At 39.2% G+C, this 19,196-nt stretch overlaps 1 protein-coding gene across 1 annotated transcript in view; it reads right to left on the minus strand.

Annotated features, from left to right (window-relative positions):
• Tox (thymocyte selection associated high mobility group box) overlaps positions 1–19,196 on the minus strand; it is a 308,938-nt gene that overhangs the window by 124,191 nt on the left and 165,551 nt on the right. Inside the window, exon 4 of the mRNA XM_059253831.1 lies at positions 13,529–13,771. Within this exon, the coding sequence (XP_059109814.1) occupies positions 13,529–13,771 (243 nt within the window). The remainder of the gene's footprint in view (positions 1–13,528; positions 13,772–19,196) is intronic.

A 19,196-nucleotide genomic window follows, 5' to 3' on the forward strand; every position in this document is an offset into this window, starting at 1 on the left:
CACTGTACTGCTACCATGTGTGAAGCCAGGTCCTTACACAGTATACATGCTGAGGACATAAGCACTTGCCCAACTGCCCTGCCTAGGATATGCCCTGCCTAGGATATATCCTGTTCCCGGGGCAGGATAAAGATCATATCACCTACAACCTGGTGTGATTGGGGCCGGGAGGATTTATGAGGAACCTGTAGACTCACATCTGGTCAGACTTGCTAGTTTAGCCAGATAACTGTCCAGATAACTATTCCGGCTCCTGGTCTTTTGGTCATATTTCCTTTATGCCTCTGTTGGAGACTTATGGAGACTACACAGCACAGGAAAAAGCTCTCCTGCTGGTGGCTGTGAGAGAAAGCAAGGGCTAGGATCCTGATATCCACCTTCGATCCTATGTCCCCAGCACGTAATCTCCTTTCACAAAGTCTCACAGCTTAAAGACTCCACAGCCTCCTAAGAGCTTCCTAGACTGGCAATCAAGCCTTTAACACATGAATATTTGTGGTGCATGTGGCAAGAGGCTATGTCTCCAAAGAGTAAGTTGAATAGTTCACAGCATGTTTCATGGAAAATGGAGACCAGTAACTACAAGAAGACTGGAAGGAAGTGTGTAAGAAAAACCTAAGGCACCAGAGATGGAGATGAAGATGCACAAGGATGGGCAATAAAGCCAGTGGCCCAAAGTTTGTTGTTTTCCTGGTGCTACTTCCAGGGCTTCACACATACATACCCACTCAAGCCTAGCTACTGAAGGAGAAACTGAACTGCCTGTCCAGGCTAAGACACCAATAATGAGAGGCCAGACAGGGTTCCAATGTAGGTCTGTAGGTCATCTTCCTTACCAAACTCTAACTGCTTCTTATAACTCTGCTGCCACATGCAGCATTCAGCAGGTGCTGGTGAGACACCACTGGTAATTAAAGTGTTTTCAGCTATATTTGAGGATTTGATCTCCTGTGGTCCCACATTTTCTCCATGTTTTATGAATGTAACCCTCATCCTCCCAAATGAATTGTCATCTCCTAGATTTTAACATATGTTACATATAACACTTAGCAGATCTGTGGCAAAATTAAGACACCCAAAACATCCAGTGAAGGGAAGAAATGATGTAGTGAATCAAGGCCTCAAAGAAGACCAAGTCCACCCATTTGCTAGGCCAGCTTCATGTAGTCAAAATGTTTCTCCTCCAGTCCCACCAAGCCCCAGCAGTCCTGTGGCCCATTTATAAAATAATCACTCAGAAGCTTATATTAATTATAACTGCTTAGCCATTAGCTCAGGCTTATTGCTGACTAGCTCTTATACTTAAATTAATACATAATTCTTATTTATGTTTAGTCATGTGGCTTGGTAGCTTTTCTCAGTTCTGCCTTGTCATCTTGCTTCCTCTGTGTCTGGCTGGAGACTTCTGACTCAGCCCTTCCTCTTCCCAGAATTCTTTTTGTCTGCTCACCCCACCTATACTTCTTGTCTGGCTACTGGCCAGTCAGCGTTTTATTTATCAACCAATCAGAGCAATATATATTTACAGCATACAGAATGACATCCCATAGCAGCCTCAAGTATTGCTGTAATCAGAAATGAGGTACCTTCAGGGAGAGCAAAACCAGGTAGATACTAAGACAACAGTGCATAAAACAAGGAGGTGTTAACCAAAGGCAACATGGCTGTTGATGACCACATCATAGTAGTTGGGTTAGCCTGATAGTTCTTCTTTTGTTTGTTAATTCTTGTGTGTGTGTGTGTGTGTGTGTGTGTTTGTGTGTGTGTGTGTGTGTGTACTATATACAATATATATTGTGTGTGTGTATATATATATATATATATATATATATATATATATATATATATAATATATATAATTAAAAAGATGCTTCAAATGCTAACATTATTACTGGGAGTTTAATTTCATTTTTTATAGTTTTTTTAAAAAGAAAATCATTAGTAGTATGAATCCTTATGACTTTTTCAGACACTCTTACAATTATTTTACTCTCTTTTTTCTGTTTTTATCTTCCTCCTCCTCTATACTAGAGCCTCCCCATCTCCCCAGATCAGATGGGAGCCTTTCCCATCTCCCCAGATCAGATCATGTATGCCCAGCTTTTCTCCTATTGCCCCCAATGCCCACCCCAGCATTTTTTTTATTGAAAATAGATTTTTCTTCCATGTAATATCCTGATTATGGTTTCTGCTCCTTCTCCTCCTCCTATTTCCCTCTCACTTCCTCTCCTACCTGATTCCACCCGCTTTCATTAGAAAACAAGCAGGCTTCTAAGGGACATTAAGAAAAAAAGTAAACAAAATGAAATGAAACAAAATAAAATAAGATAAGGAAAAACAAACTCACAGGAATAGGACAAAACAAATAAACAGAAGGAAAACAGACCAAAAAAAGACACAAGAAACAGATACAGACACAGAAACTTGCATACTCAGGAATCCCACAAAGAACATAAAACCAGAAGCCATAATATATATGCAAAGAACCTGTAGGATAAAAAAAAAAAAAGAGAGAGAAAAAAGTACAAAATACAAAACAAAAAAATTTTTAAAGGATATAATTAAAAAGAAAAATGCCAAGAAAAATGCCTGACAAGGCATTATGAGACAAAGAACTTCCCCACAAGATGCCCAGGAGCTTGGTTTCTGTTGGCCGTCCATTCTGCTGGGCATGCAGCTGACCCTTGAAAGTAGTTTGTTTCCCCAGTGAGACTCCCTCAGAGAAAACTAAATTTTCTTTTTCAAGTGATTATCAATTGGAATACTATCAAACATTCAGAGTTAGGAAGAGGGCCCTGTGTCTACTTCTCTCAGCTCTAGGATCCCCATCTAGTACAGACTGCCTCAGTCTCTGTGAGTTCATATGTGTGTGTTGATCCTGTAGATTTGGAAGGCCTTGTTTCCTTGACCTCCTCCATCCCCTTGGGCTCTTACACTCTTTGCCTCCTCTTCCACAGAGGTCCCAGTGCCCTGAAGGGAGGAATTTGATGGAGATGGTGTTGGGAGTTTTATTGAGGTATGTGTGTGGGTAAGTCCTCACATATTCTTAACCAGTGTTTTACCATTGAGCTACGTATCCAGCACTCTTTTGTTCACTTTTAACTAAGTTTTTAGCTGAGTATGAACAGGCCTTGAATTTATAATTCTCCTGCCTCCACCTTCTAAATTGGACCTGGAGTTCCAGACCTGCACCTCTAGGCCTGCTTGGTTTGATTTTTGGTAGCCTTGGCAGAATAGCATTTTTATCAAGAATCTTGAAGAAACTGCCATCTGGAGAATGGAAGAATGGTATCACTCACAGAAATTGCAACTTTCAGTGTATGAGAGATGGTTCTATCTCTGCTTAGAAACCATCAGTCATATCTGCTGTTGAGTAGACAGTGTGATTAGATATACAATTGAAATACAAGAAAGGAAATTTTTTCACAGTATGATGTTGTCAGGGTTGGATAATTTTTTATTACAGATTATGAGGGTTGTTATTACAGAAAACAAAACTCCCCGAAATGTTGAAGAATAATGCTTTTCAAATATAACATGTTTTGATAAAGTATCTTGCTTATCAAAACCAGAATGCTAACCTGAATTGTAAAGAGGAGTTTAGTGTTTTCTATTTAAATAGTACTTCTATTTCCCTAGGGAATTTGTACAGTGATTAAACTTGGGGATGTCTGACTATTGATTTTATGACTACACGTTTATCAAGATGTTCACTATACTTATTAGATAAAGGAAAAAAATCTGTTCTCTGGATAACTACAATATCTTCAACCTTTTAAGGGATCAAAACCATGAGAGTCAAATCTAATATCCTTGTGATTCAAACAAATGTCCAGTCCCTGCAGCTCTTTGTACTTTCCTCTACAAGCATGTATCGCTGCAGGCAGAGTTAGAGCATAAATGGTTAATACTCAAAGACAAAGACTATTATGTTCCCGCAGGTAACACTTGTCCACATCAGAGAACATGCAACTTTCAAACCAGAGGAAAAAAATTAAAGTGGAAAGAAAAAATGAAAAATGTAATAGAAAAGCAAACCTGATCTTAAAATACTCCCATGTGCTCTGGATAAGAACAGTCAATGAATAATGAAGGAAGTAGTGTTTTGAAATGAGACTTTTTCATTGAAAACACATAGAATGATTCTTCCATGACTCCATGACAAAATGATTTTATAATGCAACATTTTAATGCTAATAATCCACTTGAACAAACCAAGTAAATGGTAAGTTAAAGACAGAATCCTCTTGAAATAAAGAAACAGTCAACATTGGACATCCAGGCAAATCTCTCAGATATACTCATTTTCTGCATTCCTATTTCTCTCCCTTGCCTGAGATTTCAGGGAACCTGAGAGAAATGAGTTCCTTTTAAAGTTATAATTCTGTAAGTAATATGATATTTCTTCATAAGAGTACCTTTCCTCAGAAAATAAAAGTATTTATCTAAAAAGAAGGATCAATGTATATTGTAACTAATTGACGGACACATCATTTTAATTATCGTATGAGTTAAAGTAACTAGCAGTAACCAATTAAGACTACAAAGCTGAGTTTATGTTTAGGGATGAAACTGCTTTAATTAAATGCATTTAGAACCCATGAAACCTGCTATTAGTATTTTTAAACACTGGACTGTTTGAGTTGAGCATGATGACAGCTGCCTATCATCTCATTGCTTGGAAGGCTGAGGTAGGAGGATCTGACTTTGAGGCCAGCCTGGCCTACAGAATGAAACAAATGCATAAACAAAAGGAATATCTATATCATTTTAAAAGAATGAATTGCCTCTTAGAGATAGGTCCCAAATGAGTGCTGAGGAAAAGACCACACATGAAACCTCACCCAAAGCAGTAATAGCCCTTTAGGTACCTGGGAGAAACACAGCTTTTCAGTGGAAACCATTGGATTCATTCATACACTTAGCCAGAAATAGTTGTGCTAGGTTTTTGTTGTCTGTTTTTCAATTTGACAAAAGTTAGAGTCATTTGGGAAGAGGAACTCTTAGTTGAGGAAATGCCTCCCCCAAATTGGACTGCTGACAAGCCTATGGGTATCTTCTTGACTAGTGATATGACTGGGTCCATGCCACAGGGGGCCAAGGGCAGAGTGTGTCCTGAGATTTGTTCAGCAAGCCTATGGACACCGAGGAGCAATCTGTGACACAAGAGGCTTACAAATTGCTAACTTGTACTGTTATGATTTAAAAAGGCTAGAGAAGGGACCATTTCTTGGACCAGAAACAGTGAGCAAGCAACATGTTAGGAACCCAGTTCTAAAAGCAGGCACTACAAACAGAACTACATAATCATACAGGGACTCCACACACACAACTGTGGGCTCACTGGAGTTTTAACCCAGAGTCTTAAGTCAGCTAAGCACAAGTTCTGTCACTGAGTTACACTCTGGGCCCATGGTTCTGTTCTCTGTTTCTTGTGCTTAGCTATTTGTGATCTCACTCTTCTGCTGCCTTTCCCAAATACCCACAACAAGTCAGAAAGCATTCTACAACAGCTTCAAGGTTCCAGGGAAGGAGCAAGGGTTTGGCTCAAGCCTGGAAGTTCCTTTATAGTAGCCTACTTAGAAATATGTTTGTCCACAGTAATTCAGTAACGCCATTTCCTTTTCTCTTTACTTGCTGAGGGCTATTTAAGTAATGGATGCCCAAAGAGGGTAGGGTGTAGGAGGGAAGTCTTTGAAGAGCAACCCTATGAAAGCCTTCCCAGATATTTGCCTTTAGGATGTAAAATGAGTTATACAAACACAAGATGGAAAATTGCTGGCCAGATACCAAGGCTGCAAAAGACACAGCAAATAAGAGTGATTGATGAATCAAAAGTGAAAACATCACCAATCAAGGATGCTATTTAAGACCCTGTAGAAAATCCTTGAGGTGGCAGAGAAGAATTTTAAAAATTCCTAAATTATTCTGTAATATCCATAAGTCTGACCTCCATTGCTGTCAGCATTCTCTAGAATTATAAATATTAAAAGAAATAATAACAAAAAAAGCTAATCTGATATACAGGTTGAAACACAATGACCTTTGAGGAAAAGTTGAAGAAATTGGGTTTACTTGGCTTAGGCAAAACTCAACTACCAGAGAGACTTAATAAATGTCAAAGACTTGGACTCATCTGCTCTCCAGGCATTTTGGTGGGGCAGCCCACAGAGCAGGCAGAAATTGCACTAAAAGATTTTGGGTTAACTTTAATAGGTATTTCCTGGAAGGACTCTAAATCTCTTACTGCAATTTAACGTAGTGTTACAAGGTTAATCAAACACAAACAGGCTACCAAGAAAAGCTGTGGAATCTTGGCTCTTGGGTAGGAAACCACACATCTCAACTGGTTTAGGTTGACGGCTGCTCAGACCGAACAGACTGCAGTGAGTAGTCCCCTGTTTGCTCACAGAAGATCAAGTAAGTGACTTTATAGTTTTTTGACTTCTACTACATATAAGTGAAGTGCAGATTCATGTGAGTTCTAGAAATGAAGAAAATGTGCAAGGACTGGACCTCAGTGAAATTTGACTTTGATCGCTTGGTCTGCAAGGGAAGTGTTGTTTCTAAATTGGCTCCTTTTCCAGATACTGTTAATGACAGCCTCAGTTTGAAATATTTTATCATAACACTAAAAGACAGCCCAAATCATTAACATACTGAAGCCATAGAAGTGCTTATTGGTCCCACATTCAAAATGATCTGCTTTGAACAGAGAAAAGGCTTGCGTGGAGCTTAACATTTAAACATAAACACATCTAGTTTGTGTCTTATTAGGAATTTATCAAACACAAAAACGAAAAAAGAAAAAAAAAGACTCATTCCGTAAGTGTGGTCAAATATAGGAATAAAAGGCAGACTTTTTTTCATGGTATTAAAGTAGTTTAGGAGACTGATCTCTGTTCTTAGATACTCAAAAAGAATAATTCCTGTGTGGGGGCATACTGTAATTAATAATTTTGACAATTTATGGCATAATTCTAAGTAATTATCTCTATGCTTTTCCTCCTGTCATGATGGGCAGCATCCTTTTTTTTTTTATTGCCCTTCTTGTGTTTTTTGGAGAAAGAAACAAGCTTCTATGATATTCCCTCCATTTTAAATGGATGCATCCATTACTCCATATGAACATGGGGTGTCCCGAAAGGTCTTCAGCTCCATTCACATTATATACTTTATGCATTATAGAAGAAAATACCTCAAGATTTTTGAAAATATTTATTTTTAAAAAACAGCAATCAAATTGTCTGTAATCACATTTTTCTGCCTGGCTTTGAAAGCTGCATTATTCAGTACGTCAGTGGTCCTTCCCATAATGGCAACATATTAGAAAGCCATGCTGTTCTCATGCATTTGAACTCCTTCATGTTCGGCACTCCCCATGGGCCCAGAGGAGCACTCTTGCTTCCGTTTCATGAGTCCTGTATGGTACCTACTGAAGTGATGGTTGTCAAAACAGTTGTACAGTGGCCTTTGAATGCAAAGTGTGCCATGTCTGCATGCTACAAATGACAATAAATCTGAGTATATACATTATGCTGGCTTTTGTTGCCTGGAAAAAAGAAGGCATTTGGGAAATAAACCCCCCAATTTTATTGCCTTTTAACATCTTTTTTCCATTTTAAACTCCAGAACTTGAAATTTGAAGCATTCAAAGAAACTGAAATCTCCTTTGTTGCTTTTTTCATTGTAAATTTCCTATAATGTGCCATTAGAAACTACACTCCACAAAGCCAGGCTTCTAAATGAATCCTTTCTGTGAGGCCATTTGAAAACTTCGCACGGTTTTTCTTTGTATGAAAGAGCTTCTGTTGACTGCACAAAGAACAAGCAATCGCCACATACAGGCCAGGCCAAGCAGCCTGGATGACTTTATACAAGGTTGCACTTTTCGCTTCTACCAATCCATGATTAAGCTCAGCAGTGACTGTTATCAGAGTGAGGAGCAAAAGAGGGGCTCTTGGTTTTAATTTGCAGAAATCAAGGGATTTTTCTGAAGTCATGAATATTTACCAGGGGCATTCATGTACTTATTTTTCTTTCTTCCAAACTAGTTTCTTTCTAACAACATGAAAACCTCATCTATCAACACAAAGCAACATCACTTCCTTTAAAAAGATTTTATTTATTTTATGTGTATGTTTTGCTTGCATGTATGTCTGTGCACCCACAGGCATGTACTGCCCATGGAACCCAGAAGAAGGCACTGGATCCTGTGGAAACTGTAGTTACAGACAGTTTTAATCGATCACGTGGGTGCAAGGGATCAAACCTGGGTCCTCTGTGCTCCTGACCACTGAGCCATCTCCTCCATCACTTCATTTATAACAGTGAAATGACATTAGCCACTGTTCAATATCTTTATAACTGAGTGACCTTTGAGGGGAACACTTAAAACATTGATATGGCCAAAGCCAGAGCAAGAAAAAGTGGCCAGATACAGCGGTGTACACCTGCTATCTCAAAACTTGGAAAGGAAGACTTCAAGTTCAAGGCTAGCCTGGGCTACACTGTGAGATCCTGTCAGAAGCTCGACAAGGAAAGGGGAGGAGAAACAGTAAAGAAAGGTCACTAAGTAATTGTGATGTTCAATCCTGATATTCAAAACTCTGCAGAATCTAGAGTCACCTATGAGACAAACCTCTAGACAGTGGTTCTCAGCCTCCCTAACATTGTGACCCTTTTATACAGTCCTCATGCTGTGATGACCACCAACCATAAAATTATTCATAACTGTAATTGTGCTACTGTTATGAGTCATGGTATAAATATCTGATATGCGGGATATCTGCTGTGTGAACTCCCACAGGTTGAGAACTGCTCTTCCAGGTGTATCTGCAATGGACTTTCTAAAATGAGTTAACCGAGGTAGGAAGACCCACCCTAAATGTGAGTGGCATCATCCCACTGGCTTGGGTCCTGGACTGGATGAAAAGGAGAACACAGCTGAGCATTTACATCCATTTCTCTGTTTCCTGTCTGGTACAGTGTGACTGGAGTTTCATGTTCCTAGGGCCACACTTCCCTCACCATGATGGACGGTGTCCTCAAACTGTGAGCCAAAATAAACCTTTCCCCCACTTAAACTGTGTTTGCCAGGTATGTTGTCACAGCGACAAGAAAAATGACTAATTTAGTAACTAACTACGGTGGCAAGTCTAGTGAATTGCAAGAGTCTGGACAAGGGGTGTGTGGTCTCAGAAGGAATCAGGAAACTGCCAATCTGGAAGGGATCAGAGCCATCAATCAGTCAGTTGTGGGTTTCTGCCTTGGAGAGAGGCTCTTTTGTTCAAGGATGCTTTTATAAGAAATGAACCTAAGAGCAACACCAGGGAAATTCTGCCTTATTGTTGTCCTTCTAGGCTCCAGGGAGATGAGTTTGTGCCACTGAGCAAATCCACCCCTGCTGATATACAGAACACATCGGGTTTCTGCTGGCTAACACGCCTGTCTGACACTCCTGCTCCACTACATTTCTAACCAGACTCCACTTCACAGGAAGTGCAGAGAGATCAGCTCCCCACTACCAAAACAACTCAGGGGAGTTTTGAGGAACTGGAGCTCTTGCATATTGGGTCATGAATGGCTGTTGAATTTGAACATAGAGAATAAGAACTAATTGGCACCCACCCACCAGTATGTACTACAGAAATTCTACCTGCTTTATAGCCTGTTCTTGGAACAGAGAGACTTTAAGAATATGTAATCTTTTTAGGAGTGCCAAAGACTAAGTTGTTGCTGGAGTTCTGAATAACTACTGAATAAGGAGTCCCAGTAGACTATAAAACAGCACAGGCAAGGATTTACAATAAATAAACAAATGGAGGAAAATTTCAGAAGGCTGAACTCTCACCTTGTGTGTGCTGTGCACTGTACAGGATTATGGTAAATTGTAGAAGGCAATACACATTTTCTCTGGTGAAAAAAAGTTTTTAAACTGAAAGGCGTTCTGGTAGAACAGACTTAAATCTATTGTGAACCAGGCACCATTTAATGGTTATGATCTACCTTAATGATTACCACATCGTGCACTTCAATATTATATTATGTCTTTCTAACTTTATGCTTACTGCTTTAGAAGATGAGGTGTCATTGCACTGCTCAGGCTGGCCCCAGCCTTTGGCTATTCATCATTCGCCTTTCTCAGCCTCAGAAGCACCCAGGGCTATAGCTACAGCCATGCAATTGGTGAGGATGCTGGAGTACCACACCCAGCTACAGCCATACAATTGGTGAGGATGCTAGAGCACAGAAAGTTTATTTAAGTGGCTCAGTGTTATACAGCATATAGGTGGCAGGCCCAGGATTTGAACCAAGGCAATCCAGCTCAAAGACAGAAATGTTAGTTGCGGTAATACACAAGGGTACTCCACACAAGGAAAAGACTTCTTTAGTTAATAGCAGGCTTACTGCTGTCTTTTTGACAGATGTGAAGAAGATTAAGGATCAAAGTATAAATAACTCTTTGAAAAGTCTTCACTCTCATGCATTTTAACTTCCCTGAAAGAGTCACACAGGCACAGGCTTGGGAAAACCATTTTATCGAAGCAACACTTACATAATGCATCCTGTGTGCCAGTCAGTGAGTGGTCTTAGCAATCTGTCAAACTCCTTTAACCCCACAAGGTAAGGCCTGTCATTGTCCCCATTTTCCCAGCAAATGAACCTAGAATCTTTACCGGCTGAGCCACTGATCATCACTGAACTACTCTGAGCCTCCATTTTTCATTTGTCAAACTCAGATACGAATACTTCACACAGATATGTATGTTTAGCTGTGGACTAAATGTTTCATGTTGGACATGCTAGATGCTTGTAGGAAACTTAACAGTAAGACTGTCCTTTCTGCAGCCAGGAGCAATAAGAAACAAGATATATACAAGAAAATTTAACTTTAAGATACGTTCTCATTAAAAACAATGTATTATAACATATCTAACAGTAATATACATAACATATTAATGTATTTATAGCAAGCATCACAATATTTAAAATATATGCAATCTCTAACTAAAAACTAAAATATTTTAATCTCTTTCATTCATTCAGATACTAAAGTTCTAGAATGGGAAAACACTGACACAAAGATGGAATCACAACTGTAAGAGCAACAGGTTCCACATATTGCATCTGGAAAATACAGTTGGGGCTAGTTGATTCTATATCTAAACTGCACTGTGTGGCTTCCAGTCGTAGGATTTTCACAACTCACAGAAAATTCCTCACTGAGAATCTACAAATGTTGGCTCTTATCAGCTGTGTCAGTGTTGGAGAAGAGCTTGAGAGATCTCCAAATGAACATAACAATTTCTAGGACTTTAACTCTGAAAAATTTTTCTCTCACACACATTTTAACCTCTCCAAAAGAGTCACACAAGAACAGGCTTGTGAAGCCCACAGTATCTGATTTTTGTAGCTATTAGTGTCCTTAACCCAAGCTGCCCTTACTTGTAAACATATGTCCAAGCCTGGAAAATCCACTAAAGTTCTGCTGTTTCTTCACTTGATTTTAAAATCAATTTTCTGGTTGGCACATAAAGTTTGTAGACCACATGGGTTTCTCTGTGATGCTTTGCAACACGTGCTCACTTGTGTGATGTTGAATTGTGTGCTTGTTTTTTCATTTACTTTGTTCCACGAATTTTTCTAGCTGCTGCATGAACTTTGTACAGATTTGGGTGGGTGGGGGAAGTCTTCTGTGATGCGTTATTGTACATGTGTTCCTGTGTGATATTGAACACTTTGGTGGGCTGTGAACCTATGAGCAGGAGCAAAGTTCTTAGGAAAGAGTTTTAGTTTTTACCAGAAAGAATGATAACGTGTGAAGAAATAGCCTTAGACACAAAGTCTTTTCCAAAGAAAGTGACCCAAAATGGGGACTTATAAGGAGCTGTTAATCTTGAGATCCATATCTACTTGAGGATGATATAATAATGGAATACTAGCCCCCAACCCCATTCCCCTGTCCTCACCACTATCCCAGTAAAGTTCTTCCAAATTTCTCATGTGATCACCAGATCTATACTGCATAAGATAGAGGTCACCAGGTACATGTGCCCTATGTCAAGATCATAAAATCAAAGAAAATAAAAATGCTCATGTAACTCTAGACACAGGGGGTCTGATGCCCTCTTCTGGCCTCCTCAGACATTTCACACACTTGATGCACAGACATTTATGCAGGAAAACACATGTACTCATAAAAAAATAAATACATACTTAAATACAAAATTTAAAAAATGATCTTGGCACACATTTTTTTCAGATTTGCATATTTGCATGCATTGCTAAGTATTTAACTTCAATTTTTAAGAGGGATATAATGTAGACAGTCTAGCGATGGTGATGCTTTTGACTTTTGACAATACTATAAGAGTTTTCTCTTCTTGGCTGTGCATGCCAAGGCTGAGCTCAGGTCTATCCACTGTGTGGTGCTAGGTTTTGTCTCCCAGAAAAGCCATATTGGGGTTTCTTTTGACTGTCCTTTCAGCCAATCCAATCCCCTTACACTCATGTTCATCACAAAAATTCCTGTGGAGCTACACAACACAGACATTTCTGCACACATCTGGGTGAACGGTGGTATGGAACACTCCTTCAGAACTCAGAAACAAGGTTATCAGTTTGTTCCTTGTGAACCTGTGATAGTGCTGTTTAGTAACAGGAGAGTGACAGCAGTTAGACTGTCCACTGGTCCAACAATGAAAGCCAAGGAGCATGAATGAGAAGTCACGGTTAGCCTGTGAGGTAGGCTGGTGCTCTGCTCCAAATCCCTCCCTAGGCTGCACACCACTGACCTTCTTTGTTCCCACTTCTTGGAGTGTATACCCAAATTATGTTTGTAGATGACATTAAAATCAGAATGAATACTTTCTTGATAAGCTAGTGTTTCGTAATTATGGGATGCTCCTTGGAAATACAGATGCCCAGACTTTGCAGGAGGGCCTGAGAGCTTGGCTTTTTGCTAATTTTCTAGGGGATAAGATTTTCATCTTCAGACACGTCAAAGTAACAGAATGTCCCATTGACTGAGACACCTTAATGGAGATCATTTCAATCAGCAGAATTCTATTTCCAAAACAGAAACAAAACAATTGTTTCCTTGCTACTCTCCAAAGCAAATGTGTAGAATTTCAGAGAGCAAATAATAAAATTGAGGCTGACATAAGGCACTGCTCAAAAGAGACAGGGATCTTACTTGTTGCTAGGAACCTGACACAGCCCAGAAGTAACACCATTTATAGTGACCTTTTCTCTGAAATCTGTTAAGCCATTTTTCCTAACAGCATCATCAACAGTATTTAGTACTTTGACAAATATGAATGATTACACAAGTAGTTCACTGATTTAAATGTAAAATAAAAAATGACTTTAAGAAATTTCAAGATCTACAGAGACCATTGCTATAGCTAAAACCTCTCCCTGGTTTTAAAAGGCCATTAACACAACTTAAAGATCCTTGCATGGAGCTGTCCCTTGCTTTTCCTGAGACTTTTAAGCCCAGCACATTAGACAAGCCCATCCTTACCACAGAGATGGAGTTGGAGAGCAGTGTGCCATCCTGGCTCAGCATGTTGGACACGGTGATCTCTGGCAGGTCCATGTTTTGTGGATGGAACGGGAGCAGGCCATTGTGGTTCATGGGGTGACACAGAGAGTGATACCCAGACTCCACCTCATTCAGGTGCACCAGAGAGTGGTCAGGGAGGGAAGGAGGTGTGATGGGTGGAATGTTAAAGTCTTCACTTTCCAGACTTGGGCCAGGGTAGGACTGAAAAGACAGGAGCGACACAGATGGTAATTAGCGTCTATTTGTTCACTGTTGTCAAGCACAGGGACACAGGGGACCCTGGATATACCTACCGGAAGCATTACAGATTTGACTAAGGTATCCAAACACTGGGCTCACCCTGTGCTTGTCTCTCTTACGTATGGAAGAAGATGCCCATGAGACATCCTCTGCCCATGAGACATACTCTTTTAGTATAATACCTGCCTCTGTAATGTGGCTTTGTTTTCCTAGGAAGTTGAACTCAAACCGATTTCAATGATCTCATTAAAATTTTTTAGAGTATTAATCTACCTGAATACCCTTTTTCATGAGAATTGTGGGGGAAAAGGCAATTTATAAAATTGTTTGATCAAACATGTTTCATTAGACTCCCTACTGCTAAGATTATGGGATGTAGTAAAAATGAATTCCAGAAGTCTGGGGCAGTTGCTTTTCAATTTGAAAAACCTAGCTGCTTATATATATATATATATATATATATATATATATATATATATATATATACATATATATATATATATATATTTTTTTTTTTTAAAAAGTTATTACATAAGAAGTAAGTTAAGCCTGTGCTGAAGGGTGTGTTCACTGAAAGTTTGGTATAGTTTTAAAATGCCATTTTATCATCAAAATAAAAATGAAGACTGCTCTCACAACTTCTGAGAACACTTAATTGATTTTATCCTAAAGGCTAATAACACTGCAACCATTTAAATTCAGTCCCTTTCATGGTGAAAGATATAAACAATATTAATATTATATAATACTAATTGTGAAATAAAAGTTAATCAGTAAGATAAACAGCATTGGCACATCAGAGGCTGTTCTTTTATAAAGTAGCTTGAACACAGGAAAAGATCGAAGAGGAAAAGAAAGATTATATGAACACAAGCCTGTTTAAGAAGAGAAAGTGGTAAAACTTGAAAATGATAGAAAGAATAAACATTGTTAGCAATTAACATCAATATATAGGGTCAGGAAGAACTTATTTTGTTAAACAGGTGTCATAATATGAGAAGAAACATTTTGGCTCAGATAATTCTTACAAGTCAATCTTTCAAATTCCGGGGGCCTTCAATGTTTGTGTGCATGAGTAACAAAGATACTCTTGTCTAACTGTACAGTGACTGCTACAGTGTGTAAGATTTGAAAGGAACAGGCAGAGCAGAGGAGCCAAAGAAAGTAGTGTTCTGTGTTCGTTGGGTGTTCAGCCAATAAGCTTTATGCCTCCCTGTCCAAACGCCTCGGGTTATTTTTTCCAGATGGCGTCTATTTGTCTAACAGAAAGAAAATCTTCAACTTGCACTTGCTAAATGTTGAACAAGTTCTGATGTGTTTGTTTAGGTGCCGTCAGAAGGCACAATTAAATGGAGAGCTACTTGGAACATCTGGAGTCTGGAGGTGGTCAGAGAGAAGAATGCACAGGTATCATCTGAAGACTCTGCACAGGAGAGATTTGCATCCTTTTTACAGATAATTTTTCTTAAATATACAACATTCTGATTAAAAAAAGCCACCAACTCTTAATGTTTAGTCACTACTAAAGTCTTTTATTAATAGTGTAAATTTTTTATGTCCAAAAAGCATGTTAGTGACCTGTGTCCAAATTATAAGACTGATTACCCTGGACATACAGACTTAGCTTGCAGTTCATTGTCGGAGTATTCAATATAAGATACAAAAAGGCCCGACAAAGGAGAAAGAATGTGTATTTAGTCACTCCTATTTCATATAAAGTACAGGGAAGGTCTTTTCACTATCTCGTTTTTATGCAAACCTTGTAACTACTTTCTCTGTGTATGGCTGTTATTCTTCCTTTTCCTAATGAGGAAACTGGAGTCCAGAAGTTCCTTAGTGATTGACTTAGTCCATGTGTGTGTGATGAATAGAAAAAGAAAGAGGCCATTTTTATCTCTTCCTTCCCTCCTTTCTATGTCTTTGCTGTGATCCAACCCAGGGCTTTGCAGATGTGAGTCTAGTGTACCTGAGCTCCATGGCTAATCGTTACCATTTTATCTGGCTGAATGATACAAAGCACCTTTGTTATACAAAATTTCCTATCAACAGCATGTTTTTCCTTGTCCCAAATCCTACCCACCAAGATTAAATATTTACTTGACATAAGCACAAGAATTCCCAATCTGTCTCTCCACCGGCACTGCAATTTTTGCAATACAGTGTTTAAGAGGTTAATCGGTGCCTGTTTGAAACTTTCCTCAATAAGGCATAACTAATACAGAGGTAAAGGAAAAAGCTGGTTTTAATTTCAGAAGTGCCATTAACCCTCTGAAAATACTCAGGGATATTTCACCCAGGGTATACCATGACTTTACATTCTAGAGTTTCTTCGGTAGTTAAATCTTAATTTGTGGAGTTTTAAAGGAAGGTTTAATTGGTATCGACTTACACTTGGTGATAACAATTGCACTGCAATTTAGCTAAGCTACATGGTTTATTTTCATGTAATTACACATTAAGGTTATTTAATCCGTACAATTATATGCCAAAACCACAGACTCCACAACTTAACTGGTAATGCATAGTTATGTGGGTCAAGAATTTTAACAACATAAGGTTACTTAGCAGTTCTGTCCCTTACATTAGAAGCCATGATGTGGTTATTTGCCATGAGCCTATTAGAAAGTAATTGAGGCCCTATAAAAGTACCATTGTAATTGTTTAAATGTCCAAATGTGCCAGAACTTTTAAAAAGTGCAATGGAGGACTAATTTTTTTAAATGTGGAAATGAATTAATCTCTAACACTGGCTTCTATGACATGGCAGGTATACCCTGATTCCAGACCTTATCTGTGATGTGTTTAATAAGTGAGATTTATGTTATACCCAGTTTGCAGTTTGAGAGGATACAGCACAATAGAGTGTGATTCAGTACTTATTCTCACTCCACATGAAAGTGCTTGTTAGAATCATCATTAAATATTTGTTGGATGAATAAAAAAGAGGATCTCCAAATGCATGCATTCATGAATCAATGAAAGAATGATTACTAAACTGAGTCTTTAAAAACATGAAGTTTGTGAATATATTGCAGCTTCACAGGCTTAAATAACTATCTTATATTCCCAAGACTGCCCTGGCCAGTTCATAGCACAGAGGGCAACAGTCATCTCACACTGTGCCAAATAGCCGAAGTGTCCTGTGAGAAGAGTGGTGGGTTCAACAGACCAAGGAAGGCTGGACAGAGGAGTCTGCAGTCTGTGACTGCTTTGTCCTGTGTCTGAGTGTCCTGTGACCTGGTCTACAGGTGGCTTCCTTACCATTCCAGAGTTACACAAATGATTCATAGTGCAGAGTTTATGATCTCTGGCTCTCAGAGCTGTTGGAACCTAATTCTCTGCCTCTCATGAGGGCACCTGGGGTGACAGCTAGGGAGGCTGAGGTCAAGTCCAGGCAAGTCTGATGCCCCATCCTCAGAGAGGGTCTGCTGAAAGGAGTGAGAACTCTGATCATAGCAACAGAACATTCTAGAAAGACCAGCCTGAAGAGATTAAGGTAAGGCCATCCTGCTGACACAGGAGAAGCTGTAGTGTTTGCCCATTAATATGGTCCTTTTCTAAAACCCTCCCAGCAACAACGATCATGGGATCCTTTCTAAGGTCTCCACATTCCTATAAGGCAGCAATACCTTTTTTTTTAGCTTGAAATAGAGGTTACCTAAGAGTTTATCCCATGTTCTAGGAGGGTCCCTTGGGCTGGGGCCTGGTACAGAACGCAGAACAAGATAGGTACAGAGTTTCAAAGTGGTATTGACTTCTTGGTCACCAACTATAGTCTTATATCAGAGGCCAGAATCTAAACCATTTGTCTCCCTTGTCCCCAACAAATGTGGAAGTCACTTTTATGAGTAGAAGAAAGTACTTAGGGATAGTGAGGGAAAATGCATTCCTATACTTTTCATTTTAGTGTTGAAATTTACCTTGATAAAAGGTAAGTTGGAAATAGGCATGCAAATAAACTAATCTAAACACATCTATGACAATCCAGTGATGCAAAATAACTCAAAACTCCCTTGACCACAGGCTCTTCACTGCGTACAAACAAAAGGAGCTCTCTCGGCAATGCAGGTGATGGGCCTCACTGTGTTATGCAGAATCCAAGCACCGTTGAGTATGGGGTGGGACAGGGTGTACTAGCATGAGGCTCAGCTAATTTTGAAAAAACAGATGAACCGCTCAGACTGCAAGGGGATTGTTTGAATCATTAAAGTAGCAATTTAAAAAATGCTATCCTCCTCAAGAGAGTAAGTTTGTAGTTGTAAATAACAGAGTCCATGACTATTGCAACTCATTTTCTTAAAGCATCAAAAAGGGGTATTTGCACCTTTTACTTAGAAAGTGCCACCTAGCTCTCTGATGAGAAGTGGATGGGTTGCATATGGTAATGATTCCTTCAGTGACTAATCAGAGTTGTCACAGCATGTTGGAAAGATTGGCAACTATGGAGTCCAACAGGTAAGTTTGCATCCAGGGTCTTTAGAGCATTTAGAAGTTTGATTTCTGAAGTTTTCTATTCCTCTTGAGCCTATTTTTAAACTCAATTCATAGAGTTTTTAAGAGCATTTAAAATATACATTAAAAGTCCAATAATCTATGTTCTCCAGATAAATTGTGCTTGAAAGGGGTTGTTGTTAAATGGATTTATAAATGTGTTAGACTGGGTCATGTCTAATAACAAACACTTCTAGACAGTCTGTTGGGGGCTAGATGTTTAACACACTGAGATCGTATAGGTATTTCCATGGATTTGCCATTGATAAGACCTAATAATGGAGAGAAGTATACCCTTCAAACAACATTAATGTATTGAAACAAACAGTCAACATCATTTCACACTTAGTTGAATGAAATTAGATTGCATGTCTTTCTTGTCATGGGTGTGTGTGCTTGCATGTGTGAATGCATGCTGGTAGTGTATGTGTGTCTATGGTGTACGCATGTGTTTGTGTGGACATGTGCATGTGTGTGTGCATATTTGTAGAGCCCATAGATCAATGTTGGGTGTTTTCTTCAATCCTCCACCTTTACAAAAGGATTTGTTATTTTTAGTTTATATGTATGGGTGTTTTGCCTACACATATGTCTGTGTAACCTGTGCCAGCATTGCCAGAGGAGGCCAGAAGAGGGCACCAGATACCTTGAAACTGGAGTTACAGATGCTTGGTAATTGTCACGTGGGTGTTAAGAACTCATCCTGGGTCCTCTGTGACAGCAGCCAGTGCTCTTAAGGGTTGAACCGTCTCTCCAGCTCCTCCAACTTATCTTTTGAAACAAGGTCTCTCAATAAACTTAGGGCTTACCTATTGAGTTGGCTGTTTAGCCAGCGAGTTCCCATGATTCTCCTGGTTCCATCTTCCCTGCTCTAGGAAACACAGGCAACTACACC

The sequence above is a fragment of the Peromyscus eremicus genome, chromosome 2, assembly GCF_949786415.1.
Source record: "Peromyscus eremicus chromosome 2, PerEre_H2_v1, whole genome shotgun sequence".
NCBI classification, from domain to species: Eukaryota; Metazoa; Chordata; class Mammalia; order Rodentia; family Cricetidae; genus Peromyscus; species Peromyscus eremicus.